Source organism: Chiloscyllium plagiosum, unplaced genomic scaffold (genome assembly GCF_037043375.1).
Source record: "Chiloscyllium plagiosum isolate Xiang-an unplaced genomic scaffold, Cpla_swu_hap1 HiC_scaffold_3, whole genome shotgun sequence".
Taxonomy (NCBI): Eukaryota; Metazoa; Chordata; class Chondrichthyes; order Orectolobiformes; family Hemiscylliidae; genus Chiloscyllium; species Chiloscyllium plagiosum.
In genome coordinates this window covers 111,220,774-111,234,764 of record NW_028270141.1, presented here as the reverse complement: position 1 = coordinate 111,234,764, position 13,991 = coordinate 111,220,774, and the positions used below count along the sequence as shown (strand labels likewise).

General features: G+C 38.4%; 1 protein-coding gene across 2 annotated transcripts in view; it reads left to right on the top strand.

Annotated features, from left to right (window-relative positions):
• Positions 1-13,991, top strand: part of cyb5r4 (cytochrome b5 reductase 4) — a 104,477-nt gene that overhangs the window by 15,569 nt on the left and 74,917 nt on the right. For both annotated transcript variants that reach the window (XM_043687000.2, XM_043687004.2), the window contains exons 3-4: positions 3,849-3,949; positions 11,215-11,299. In XM_043687000.2, coding sequence (XP_043542935.2) covers positions 3,849-3,949; positions 11,215-11,299 — 186 coding nt within the window. The remainder of the gene's footprint in view (positions 1-3,848; positions 3,950-11,214; positions 11,300-13,991) is intronic.

The window sequence follows — 13,991 nt, the reverse complement described above, 5'->3', positions numbered from 1 at the left end:
TGTGCTCTACTTATTCTATGTATTCTAGCCACCTTAAGCACCTTCCCACTCAGCCACTTATCCAACTATCCATTTACACAATTGACCACTGACTCATTCTCACATTCATTCACTCACCTATTCACTAACATTCATAATGAGCCTTTAAACTTAACATATGAGGGCTAGTGCCATAAAAGGAGCTTGCAATGTCTTCACCTGACACCATCCAGCTTTGATGGAATTCCCCGAGGGATGTGCACTCCGCATTTCTATAAGATTTGGATTGATAGACCTTAACATCAGGTCATAGGAAATTTTGTGCCCAGCAGCAATCTAACTCTCATTGCTGCTGCTGTGAAGATTTCGACCCAAGTGTAGGTTTCACTAGTCATTTGCACTCTGGTACTTTGTCTTCAAGTCCCCGTATTCTGCATTGTGAACACAAGAGGGCATTTACTTTCTGCATTACAATTAGTGAGAATCTTTTTTTTAAATCACGATTGGGAATTGTTTGCAATGTTACAGCAGAAAAAAAAAATCAGCAAGTCCATTTTGTTGAGCTACAGACTACCATGGAATACAATAGTTTTCTCTACCAATGGATATGCAATTGTTTTCCTAATGGCCAATTGAAAATAATGCAACTTTTCACTGGTCTTGATTATGCCACTTAGTAAACTGTCTCCGGCATGAATGCATCTGTAACTTGTCAGCTTTTAGAAAAAGTGCAAAATAAGTGTTTGTATTTGTGAGAAAAGTACATGCAAGGCAAAAGAATCTTGAAATACAATAGAAATTGGATTTTAGCAAGATCAAGACAATTTGTAAAATGATATCCTAAGAGTTGTTGCATTATTTTTTGCTTTTAAATTTGCTTCTTGGAAGTTATGAATAAGAGAGAAAACTCATTGTCAGAGAATCAGAATGAAAGCAGGTCAATGCACAAGCTGTGACTGGCATATTTTGTTCCAATGTGGGATTTTTATTTGATTGAAGTTGAAAAAAGCATTGAATTTTGTGCCATATATTGCTGTGATTAGTTTCAGTAACAGTCATGTTGAGTCCTGTTCTTTAACCTCTGCAGCTTGGAGCATTGTCACTGATTTAAAGCAACACCTGCCTATCACATTTAGAATTACTTTGCTTTGTCCCTATCTACCCTTGTGTTGTAAATATGTTTGGGAAAGCTGAAGTCATTTTATCATAGTTGATGTTGAGTGGTGTTGATGGGTATATTCCTGTGAAGTGCTTTGGGATAGTTCAATATATTTATAGACGATGTGTTAATGCAAGTAGAGCAAAGGATATTTTGGTTTTTAATTTCATGAAGTACCTTGAAATAATACAGGTTTTGAGATTAGTTTGTAGAATGATTGTTGCTCTATTTTTTGGTATATTTAATTCTTAAATAAGCTCCCTTATTTATGTATATTTTTCAACATTTAGAGAAGCTCCATTTTGTATGAATTGCTCTGGCTTACCAAGCAATATTCTGATTAATCCAAAGACTGCAGTGGTTCAAGGAGGCAGCCTGCCACCACATCCTCCCGGGCAATTAGGGATGAGCTATAAATTACTGGCCCCACCAGTGACACACCACATCCCATGAATAACATTTTTAAAAAGAGGGTAATGAATTCAGATTACATTTTTGAGACCTAGAGGCACACATGCTTTGGCCCCTCTCTTGAGAAGAGAAGCTCTGCAATGTTGAGTGCTTCCTTTAAAAACTGTGTGAAATTCATCTTTTCTCAGTCATGGCTGATCCATTTCTTGCAGTCCTTACCCCGTCACCTGTCTCCCTTTTAGATTGAGGCAGTTCTACTTATTCTTGATTTGCACTTAACTTGTGTTCAAAGGATCATCGTCTGCCATTTTTGCAAACTTCTAGCAGCATGACACAACCAAATACATCTTCCCTTTTCCCTTCTGAGCATTTCACAAGGCCTGTTCTCTCTGCAACATTCTGGTCCACTCTTCCATTCCTAGCATCACTCACTCCCCTTGGCATCTTTCCATGCAATTGCAAAAAGTGTAAACTTGCCCCTTTACCTCCTCCCTCCTCATCTTCCATTGTTTCAAACACCGTTCCCCACCCCAACGATTTACTTCTACATAAATCTAGACTGTATTCGCTTTTTGCAGTGCAGTCTCATCTGCATGGAGAGACCAACCATACCTTAATGGGTGACTGAGTTTTGTGGAACACCTTTGTTCCATCTGCAAGAATAACCTTTTGTTCACCTATCAGTTCAATGCACCATCTTGTTCTCATGCAGTGATCCTGCAAAGACCAACTCAAGCCAGATGACCAGCACCTCATTTCCTCTGCAGGCACTTTGCATCCTCCGGGATTTAAAAGTGAGTTCAACAACTTTAGACCATGAGATCTTCCCTCCATTTTAATTTCCCATAGAGAGTAGGAATAAATGGGTCATTCTTGCTTTGGCAGAATGTGACTAGTGAGGTACTGCAAGGGCAGTGCTTGAACCCAAGCTGTTCAAAATCTACATCAATGACTTGGACATGGGGATCAAATGTAATATTTTCAAATTTGTGAATGGTGAGTGGGAATATGTATTGTGAGGAAGATGTAAAGCAACTTTAGGAGGATTTGGATAGGCTTAGCAGCTGAAATTTAATATGGAAACATGCAAGATTATCCATTTTGGTAGGAGAAACAGATATGCAGTGTATTTTTTTAAATGGTAAGTGTTAGAAACGAAAATCGCTTCTCAATAATCGCTCTAGACAAATTCAGGAAAACAAAGTTTTATTAACAAGTCAAGTCTGCAGAGTCGGGCACCCTTAAAGAAAAGGCGCGCTGAGGCTTACAAAGTCTCCATTATATATAGCACAAGTCCCTCCTCTCCTTGGCTCCAACAAGCCATAAGGTTCACATTCTTAAAAACATCATTATTTTTATCACAAAGTCTGCAACAAAAGGCTCCAGAGTCTCCAAAGTTTGTTGTTTTTCTCACCCTGTAGTCTTATCAGTCAAAGGCTTTAATCTGAAACAGATGTCTCAAGTCGTTCCCCCATCCTGGAGTCTTATCAGTCAAGGACTCATCCTTCCCTGCTGTGTGAATGGCTTCATTAATCAAGAGCCTGCTTGATTTTACTATCGCTCACAAATTGTCAGCATTCTGCACAATTTAAACTACTCTACTTTTGAGTATATAAAATGGTTGTTAGAAAAGAAACAAAAGTTTTGTCTTTTATTATAGATCAGTCTGTGGTCCAGGCACATCTTAAAGTTTAAACCAAAATTACCTCTCACAGTAAGAAGTTGGAAAGAGTGGGTATACAAAGGAAACGCAGTGTAAAGGCTAACCAAGGTGCAGCAAACTAATAGGAAAGTTAGTGGAATGTTTGCCTTTACTGCAAGGAGTACATGAGTAGTGAACTCTTGCTTCAATTGAATAGGATTTTGGTTAGATTGCAGCTGGAGTAAAGTTGTGCAATTTTAGTCCCCTTCTTTCAGAAAAGATATTACTGCCATTGAGGAAGTACAACCAAAGTTCACCAGACTGGTTTCCTGGATGGCAGGACTGTCATATGAACAGTGAAGGGGCAATTGAGGTGTACTGTCTCGGGTTGAAGAATGAAAGGGGATGCCATTGAATCTTTTAAAGCACTTCAAGGCATAGAGAGGTAGATGCAGGCAGAATTTTACCCCAAATGTTCAAAATGTTGACAAATGATGGGCTCGTGAATATCGTTTATCATAAGACTTTGCTTTCTTAGACCCGTTACAGACTTGTTAGCTTTGTTGTAAAAGTTGCTTCAAATGGGGCAGTTACCAACAAAGTAGATTGTGACATGTGTGCCTAAGTCTTAATAATTCACAATATTTGTTATTGTAGGCATGGTTTATAACGTGACATCATATTTAGAATATCACCCCGGAGGAGAGGAGGAGCTCATGAGAGGTGCAGGAGGTGATGGAACAGAATTATTTGATCAGGTGAGTTTGTTTAATTGGAGATTATTTTTGAAAACTTTTGGGATGCGAGCTTTGTTTTTTTTTTGTCAATCATTTTACTACATTTTGCAAACAAAATTTGAAACCCCACCTTTCAAATTGCTGTCTGATTTATCACTGTTATATTGCTAATTCAAATGCTCAATTGACGTAATGTTTCACTATTCTGGAGATTTTATGTCCTCTCCTCAATATGCTGTCCTGTCTTAACTAAATGAGCTTTAATGAACCAATCTGTTCCTGTTGTAATATTCAATGTGTAGGAGTTGCCATCTGCATTGAAAGTGCTGCTTGACAATCCAATGTTGATTACTTTTTGAATTAAAAAAAATTAAAATTGCCATGATAAAACATTCAAAGCTATTTCTATTTTATAAATTTGATGCAGTTAACCTCATAATGAAGTTTGTTTTTCTTTAGTTTTGTTTTATTTTGGTCTTGGCCAGCCAGACGCCATTGCTGCCTCAGCTCACAATCCCAAATGCATGTCTTATGACCCCAAATCATCATGTGACATCATCAGGGATCATGACTCATAGTTTGGGAACCCCATCATTACAGGGTCTGAGTCAGAAAGTGCTGAGTCAGACTATACTCAGGCAGTCCCACTGAATGCAACCCCGAGTAACAGCTCTGAATTCTAGTTTGATGTCCACTGGTTAAATATCCAAGTGGATTTAGGTGGTCATTGTATGTAGGTGAGAGCCATAAATCCTCCGGTCATGTAGGAACAACTAAACCGGTATGAAGATTATCAGGTTTTAGAGCATGCATTTTTGTAACGAGCAACAATCCTTCCAATGCTTCAAATTCGTCTTCTAAGTACCAGAAAGCAAATGCACTTTTCCATTTTTACCCCATTACAATCTGACAATATTATGACAAATTTAGTATTTTTGTACTATATTTTGAGGATATAGATAAATTTTGATTTAGAATCATAGAGATGTACAGCATGGAAACAGATCCTTTGGTCCAACATGTCCATGCCGACCAGATATCTGAATCTAATCTAGTCCTATTTGCCAGCACTTGGCCCATATCCCTCTAAATCCTTCCTATTCATATACCCATCCAAATGTCTTTTAAATGTTGTAATTGTACCAGCCTCCTCCACTTCCTCTGGCAGCTCATTCCATACACGCAACACCCTCTGCGTGAAAAAGTTGCCCCTTAGGTCTCTTTTCTATCTTTCCCCTCTCACCCTAAACCTATGCCCTCTAGTTCTGGACTCCCCCATCCCAGGGAAAAGGCCATGCCCCTTATGATTTTATATACCTCTATAAAGTCACCCCTTAGCCTCCGACACTCCAGGGAAAACGGTGCCCCAGTCTATTCAGCCTCTTCCTGTAGCTCAAATTCACCAATCCTGGAAACATCCTCGTAAATCTTTGCTGAATCCTTTCAAGTTTCAGTATGCTTTATTACAAATGTGGAGAATGCTGGAGAAACTCCACAAGTCTGGGAGTATTTGTGGAGACAGAAACAGAGTTGATGTTTTGAGTCTGGCATGATTCTTCTTCGGAAGAGTACGGTTCAAATATCTGAAAGTACAGTTCATTAATGGGAGATACTTGTCTTGAATAAGTACTCTCTCAGTACCAATGCACATAAAGTAATTAAGAGATCATTGATGGCTAGATCTGACTGCATTGCACTGTAGATTGGTACAAGCCCAGACCATATCACCTAATTTAATTTATGATCACTTGTCAGGGATAAATAATGTTTCTTATTATTTAAATTTGTTACAATTTGAGATCAGTGAGACTCACTAAGAGAATAAAGCCACAAAATTTCACAGTTTAGAACAAATGAAACTCTCCAACTCTGACGTCCTCAACAACTGCTCATGTCTATTCTTCTGAGACCAAGTTCCTTAAGATTTATGGAACTGCTCCAAGGCACCTAATTTCGGCTTTCATCAAACAGCTAGTTTCCCTAAGCTACTGCTGAATTTCTGTAAGCTTCAATCTTTCAAGCTGCATCAAGTAAATGCTGCATGTGGGCTTCCTTCAGCACACTCTCAGCTATGCTGAACTGTCAATGACTGAACTCTGACCCAGTTACTTAAAGTCTGCTAATGTGGCTGAAATTACATCTTTCACAAATTCAAGATGCAACAAACTTCCCAGCAACCACACTCGGATAAATTGAATCTGGAGAACATTTCTAATGCTCCACTCATCTCATTGACAACATAACCTTTTAGAGATACTTTAGCCCAACCTTTACTTAGGTTTATTGAAATCTTGACATTTGAGAATAGCAAATGTAAAGTCTAAGAAACAGGAGCAGTAGTAGACTATTTAGTCCCTCACGCCAGCTGCACCATCCAATACAATTTGTTATGACCACTCTCGATATCCCCAATGAAAAAAAATCTGTTGATCTGTTTTGAATATACTGATGGGAACTTTCACAAGCTCTGTGACAGATAATTCCAAAACAAAATGATTATGTGCAGTAAAAGGTTAAGATGCAGGGCTCCTGTTTCTTTCTATAACAGCACCCCTGTTCTTGCTCTTCGTTGAGTGTTTTCATGTTCGTATCCTCTTCAAGATTCTATGATTTCTTTAGAAAAAAATCAGCATTTTTCTTTTTTTGTAAACATTCTCCGGATATGGGTGTTCCTGACATTGATGCCATACATTGTCCATCCCTTGTTGTTATAAAAAGATAGTGCTGGACTTGTTTCTTTGTGTTTTGAATCATAGAATAGATTCATAGAATCTGATAGAGGCCATTTGACCCATCAAGCCTGTACCGACTCTCCGAACAGCATCTCGGCCAGATCCACCCGATCCACATAAACCCATGTTTACCATGGCTAACCTACACATCCCTGGACACTACAGGGCAATTTGCAATGGTGAATTCACCTAACCTGTTCATCTTTGGATTGTGAGAGGAAACCGGAGTACCTGGCAGAAACCCACACAGACATCGGGGAAAAATTGCAAACTCCACACAGTCACCCAAAGCTGGAATCAAACCCAAGTCCCTAGCACTGAGGCAGTAGTGCTACCCACTCTTTCCTTACTAGGTCACATGAAGGTCTAGTGAAGAGTCAGTCATATTATAGGCATTCCCTGAGTTACAAACAGGTTCCGTTCCTGACGAGTTACAGGAGTTGATTTGTACGCAAGTTGGAACACAAGTACATGATAAAATATCACATGTCCGATTGTCCCTAAAATTAACACTCATATGGGATCACATTCATAAATGCGAGTATTTGTAATTCAGGGACCACCTATACTGTAGTCAGGTACAGATCAAACTCTGTTAGGATGGCAGATTTGCTTCCCTAAAAGACATAAATGAACGGGATCAGGGAAAAAAAAACAATATTTTGTAGATTTAATTACCTGAAAATAACCTGTTCTAATCAAAACATGTAAATTTCAGCAAAAGTGAATTTACCTATCTTGCTCATCATGCAAATATTTAAACATTCACAGTAGCGTTACATTATACGTATAATAATGCAGTCGCTGCACTAATAATGTGTCTCCAATAGTCCCCTTTCAAAACAATGATTTCCTGAAACTACTCTATCCCAATTATACAACCATTAGCACTTGTTTTTTTTGTCAGACTACTCAACTGTAGAACCTTTTTAACGCCTCTTCAATTCTTTATGTAATTGGAGGTATGCAATCATAAGATAATACAGCACAAAGGAGGCTTTTTGGTACTTTGATAGAGCTATTCAATTAATCCTGTTTTCCTGCTCTTTCTCCATATCCTGGAAACATTTCTCCTCAAGTGTCTATCTAACTTTCTTCTGAGAATTCTCAGTTCTGAGGAGGGGTCACCGGACCTGAAATGTTAAGTCTGACTTCTCTCCTCAGATGCTGCCAGACCTTTTAAGCTTTTCCAGCAATTTCTGTTCTTGTTTCTTCTGACTATTGTTATCTTACCTGTGTCACTACCTTTTGAAGCCTGCACTCCAAATCACAGCAACTGTCTCTACATAAACCAACTTGGTACTGGTTTTGTCAATTGGCTTGCATTATCTATGTCTGTACTGCAAATAGCTTATTGTTATTTATTTTCTGAGAACCTTTCATAATTTTGAACCCTTCAGATTTCCTCGAAGCTTCTCCACCCTTTTTTAATTAATTGAATTCTCTTGTTCATCCTTCATCTGATATTATTCTAGTGAATCTCTTCTGTATTTTCTCCAACATCTTGATAACCTTCCTAATGTGTGATTTACAGACAAGAGGATCAATATTTTTAAATTCATTCACGTGATCCAGGCGCCTTTGGCCAGGCCAGCATTTTTTGCCCAAACTTAATATCCCAAAGAGCAGTTGAGGGTCAACCACATCGCTGTAGGTCTGGAATCACACGTGGGCCAGAGTGTATAATGGCAGATTTCCTTCCCAAAGAACCAATTGCAGTTTTACTGCAATTGACAGTGATTACAAGGTTCATCAAGCGCAAAGTGATCAAAATCTTCTTCATTCATGGGATGATGTTTTCCTTTTTAAGTATTCCAATGTCATCTGAAAATACTGGAAGAACATTTCTGAGAGCTCCTCTACCATGACTCCACTATTCTCTAGTGACCTGTGCAAGAAACCATTGGTGAAACACCATTGTTTGGAGAGCTGCAACATGCAAAAGATGCTTGAAAACAGCAAACCCTGTGGTTACAATTATATTCCTGCTGAGATCTTCAAAGCTTGTCAGTCTTTGTTAATCAAACTCCATGGAATCATCCTGTAGTTTTGGGAGGAAAAGGAAAATCCTCCTTTAGGAATGTGACAATTGTAATTATATTCAAGAGAAGAGATCAATCTTGCTGTGAAAAGTATTGAGGTATTTCATTCTTATGCATAGCAAGATTAGTGATTAACCTGTACTGTCTGTGCGTCTGTTTAATGCATCATGAAAGCCTCACTTTGTTCTCAAGTAGAGCCTGCTTCTTCAGAAATTTAAAATAAACTCACTCCACACAGTCCATGTTATCTCTTCAAACAACTCCAACATTTTGGACAAAATTTTCCTTCATCAAATCCATTTTGATTCAGTCTACATTTTCCATATGACTATTAATTCTATTCGCTAATAATTGTTTCTTGAAATTCCCCCACCTCTGAAGTTAACTGACTGGTCTATAATTGTAGGGTGGACTTCTACAATCCTTTTGAAAATTAACATAATGTTTGTAATTCTCCAGTCTGCCAGCACCACCCTGAATCCAGAGAAAATTGAAATGTTATTGTTAGTGCCTATGCAATTTCCACTCTTCCTTCCTTCTAAATCCTTGGATGCATCTCATCCAATCCCTTAACAACTCTAAGTGCCAACAGCTTATTCAGTACTGCCTCCTCATTAATTTTAAACCTTTCTAATATGTGTGTTTCCTCCCCTATCATCATGGTCTGGGAAGCATCTATATCATATGTAAGGTATTAATTAAACTCCTTGGCCATGCTTTTTGCCTCTAAGTGTGAATCCATGTTTTTGGCCCTACTTCTCCTTTTACTATTAATGTGCATATACAGATGGTCTTGGCTACAAACGGGTTCTGTTCATGAGTATGTCTGGAAGTCAATTTGCACGTAATTTGGAACACAGTACTGTGTAAAATATCCATTTGTAAGTACAATGCAATGTTCATGTCTGTTCCCTAAAATTAATGCTAAAATTAATGGGATCTCGTTTGTAAGTGTAGACATTTGTAAGCTGGGACCACCTGTAGAAGACTTTTTGATTTCCTTTTGTGTTAACTACCAGTTTTTTCATAATCTCCCTTTGCTTCTGCTGTTTTTTTTTCATCTCCCTTCTGCACCTTCCATATTCAGCTTCTTCTCAACTGTATTTACAGCCTGATACCTTGCATTCGAGTCAGCAGGGATATGTTAACAGTCTGTCTAACTTGCTGGTCATTTCTTTAGGAAGTGAAAGAGAGAGTTGATGTGGGAAGGCTGTTAATGTGGTGGATATGGACTTCCAAAAGGTATTGCTTACAGTGCCAACAGCAGAATTGTGAGGAAATGTATTGGTCATGGAATTAAAGGGAGAGTAGTAACATAGATACCAAGTTAGCTGAGGGATAGGAAACAGAGACTCATCAGGCTGAATGTTGGTTTGTGGTGGAAATCCACAGGTGTTTGACCTTTATTTCTCCTGATAAATGTTAATAATTTAGACCTTGGTATGTATCAGATAATGCTGAAGTCTGTGGACAACTCAAAATTTAGGAGAATTGTAAACTGTGAGGAGGGTTGCATAGAACTTCAAACGGATGTTGAACCTTGGTGTGGATGGATAAGTGACAGATGAAGTTTATTGCAGAGAGGTGAGAGGTGATGCATGAGAAGTCCAAAGAACATTAAAAGATAGTATAAAATAAAGGGTAGTATTCTAAGCGTTGTGTAGCAGCAAAGAGACTTTGAATTTTGCTAAAAGCAAAGGCAAAATGTAATTTCTGAGTGAGGCATCAAAGGCAAGGCAAAGGAAAGATGCTTTGCGTATTCAAGTAGGTGCAATGTGAGTCGGAACAAAAAAAAGAAAGTGAAGAACAACGAGATGCACTGTGTTCTGCACATGAGATGTGTGCCTGTCCCTGCACACAAAGTGGCCTGGCAGCAACAGGGTTATGTATGATGTCAGTGAGTTCCAAAGTGCAGTATTGAAGTAGTGGAACAGCATTCTAAGTGAGTTGGAGATCTGTGATGTGATCTAGCTGATGCTTGTCCAATGCCAACCTTCATGGATTAAGGATGTCGGCAATTGCTGCTCATGGAGTGTGCCGTGAGATATTGGAAAATTCCGAACAAGGTGGAGGTCTGAAGAAGGCGCTGACAAGCTGCAGCTGCCAGGAACCCATACAGACTTTCATGTGGAGAACTGTGGCTGTCTATTTTCTGTCCACTTCCTGGGAAAATAACAAACTGCATATATGTAAAGTGGAAGTGGTAATAATGAAATTTTAATGCATGCACATAGGCTCCTCATCACTCACTAATGGCATTTTTAATCTAACCTGTAAAACCTTACTCACAAAATTAGACTACTCTTTCTTGATTGTGAGAATCTAATTTTTCTGTTCTTGCTTTATTTTCCCAACTGACACCTCGTTACCCATGTCATTCAGCAATGAGGAAAATTTCACCTATATTTTCTGTGTATTTACAGGAGTTTTTGTATTTGCTTAAATATTCTGTGGAAAAATTCTTGCAAGCCCGAGCAAACCAACTGACGTGATTATTTTCTTCATATTTCAGATTCATAGTTGGGTTAACTACGAATCTATGCTGAAGGAATGCCTTGTGGGAAGAATGGCTTCAAGACCTAAAACTGTCTCTGAAGGTAGATTCTAATTTTCTTACTGTATGAAAAAGTGAACCAACCTCAAAGTAAAGCCATGGCGTAAAAAAGTAAAGTAGCAAAGAAAGTAAGTGTCCCATTGACTGTAACTTCAAGAGCAGGTCAGGCAGTTGGAATCCTCCACTGAGGAAGTTACCTCCTGACTCTCCAAAAGGTGTCTACTGTCTACAAGGTGTAAGCAAGGTGATGTAATACTCCACACTTGGCTGGATGCAGATCCAACAACAGTGAAGAAACTCAATACCATCCAGAACAAAGCAGTCCACTTGATTAGCATCACATCCACAAACATTTACTCAGTGCAACACTGACATTCACTTGGAGCAGTGTGTGTCATCGTCAAGGTGCACTGTCACAATTCACCACAGTTCCTTTGACAGCACCTTTTAAATCTGTGACCTTTATCATCCAGAAGTACAATGGCAGTTGATACATGGGAACACCATCGGTTGCATGTCCCCATCCAAGCCATCACCATCCTGACTATTGACTTTCTAGGTCAAAATCCTGGAACTGCCTCTATAATGGCATAGTGGATCCGCCTTCATCAAATGGACTGCAGTAGTTCAAGGAGGCAGCTCACCACCTTCTCAAAGGAAAATTAGAATGGACAGTAAGTGTTGACCTAGCCAGTGATGCCCATTTTTAAAATATGGTATTCATGTTACTGCGCATTTTACATATCTGGGTCTATTTGTATTGTATAAGATTTGCTACTGACATGCGCGAGCAGCAAAGACAGCATCACAACTTGCAGCTGAGTATGTATTCTAAACTGTGAGCATGTTTAGTCCATTAAAATTGTAATAATTATCAAAGAAAGGGTAACCACTGGATATCCCCAAATGCTTTACTGTCACGTGACTCCTTTTGAAGTGCAGTCACTATTATAATGTAAGAAATACAGCAACTAATTTGCACACAATGCACTTCCACAACCAAACAATGTGATTAGTCAGATAATGTTTCTTGTTGTATTGATTGAGGGATAAATCTTACCCACACTACCAATAATAAAGCTGCTCATCAGTAAGAAGGTTGTTTTTCCTTCTCAATACTTTTTACCTTAACCATCTTACTGGCATTACAGTTTGGCCAGAATACCTAGCTACAATGTGTTAATTACACTATTGATTTATTCTTTTAAACTAATTTATTTTTTGCCATCTGGTTAATACTTTTATTGGAGATATGGGAGCTTGAAGTAGAGAGGATGCATTAGTGGTTGAATGCGAGTTTGCATCACAGTCAAAACTTAGATATTCTTTAAACTGTGAACAGATTCATTAAATGTCCTTACTGACAATGGTCCAGCAAAACAGTCTATTATTGAAGGAACTAATGATCTCTGTATGTCCACAAATGTTGTGATAAATATGTTGTTTACTGTATGCATTGTACATGTTTCTTATTGGCTGGTTACGATAGATTTTTGGCTTTATAAAGGTTGTACAAAATGCCAGAATGCTAGCTATTCTTTCCTTCTCCACATTTTTAATGTATTTTCTAACTGTCTATGAACCTCTACTTCCCCTCTCTCTTCCATACTCTGTACTCTGCATGTACTTTGCATGGCATCTGTTCCCCCTATTCTTTACCCCTCACCCCTTCAATATTAAACTTGTTGCTTTGATGGGCATGGCAGAAGGCTAAACTGCTAAAACATTTATTTCAGCATTTCAGACAGGAGACAAAGAACTAATACTATTTTAGAAGATGAGCCTCGGAAAACTAAGTTCATTGTTCTCGACAAGCTAGATTGGAGGGTTAGTAATGAAACCTATCTGATCCTCCTGATTGCAGGAAGAAAAATCAATTATGTCACGTGAACATGTTGAAAGGATATCATCACAGGAAAGGTGATGAGAAAGAGCAATTTTTAAGATTAGTGAAGGTTGACAGAGACACTGATTGAGGTAGAAGAAAAAATAATCAGTTCACAAAGCAAACCTACAATTTGAGTAGCCAAAATGAAAACACTGTGACATTTTGATATGGTGTTCTCAGATTTGGGGAAGGGTAATGGGAAGATCTTTTAAGTTTACTTCTGAAGAATCAGGAAATTTGAAAGAGACACCTAGATGTACAAAGTTAGCCAGAAATGTTGTGGACATAGAGGGGTGGGCTTAATGCTGATTAAACAACATCATTATCCGTTAAACCAGATGAGCAAGCTCATGTGGAAATGGAGATTCAATATATGCTGGAAAATTGCTTGATTGAACCTACCCGCTTGATAGTTCAACTAGCTTCTTCTCAATGTAATGAAAACTAAATGCAGTAATAAAAACAAATTCCTACCCAATTCCTTGATTAGAAGATTAGAAGATCAACAGAATTGGCAGTGCCTCTTTCTTTGTGAAAGCTTACCTGCCGAAGACGTGCTGATAACATGTCACCAGTTTTAAAGCTGAAAAAATATTCTGCTTTGTTCCATTTGCTACTTTGGAATCAATTTGGCTAAAAGTGAATTTACAAAAGCAAGAAAAATTTACCTCTGACATATTGTGGGGCAAAAGGAAATACTGCCAAGATTGGCAAACATGAAGGCTCTGATTGAATCCCCTACTCCAAAACATGAACAGAAACCATGAGATTTTTAGGAAAGTCTAGGTTTTTTTGGAAATTTGTGCCTAACTTCAACACAATAGCTATCCATTTGTTGTGGAAACAG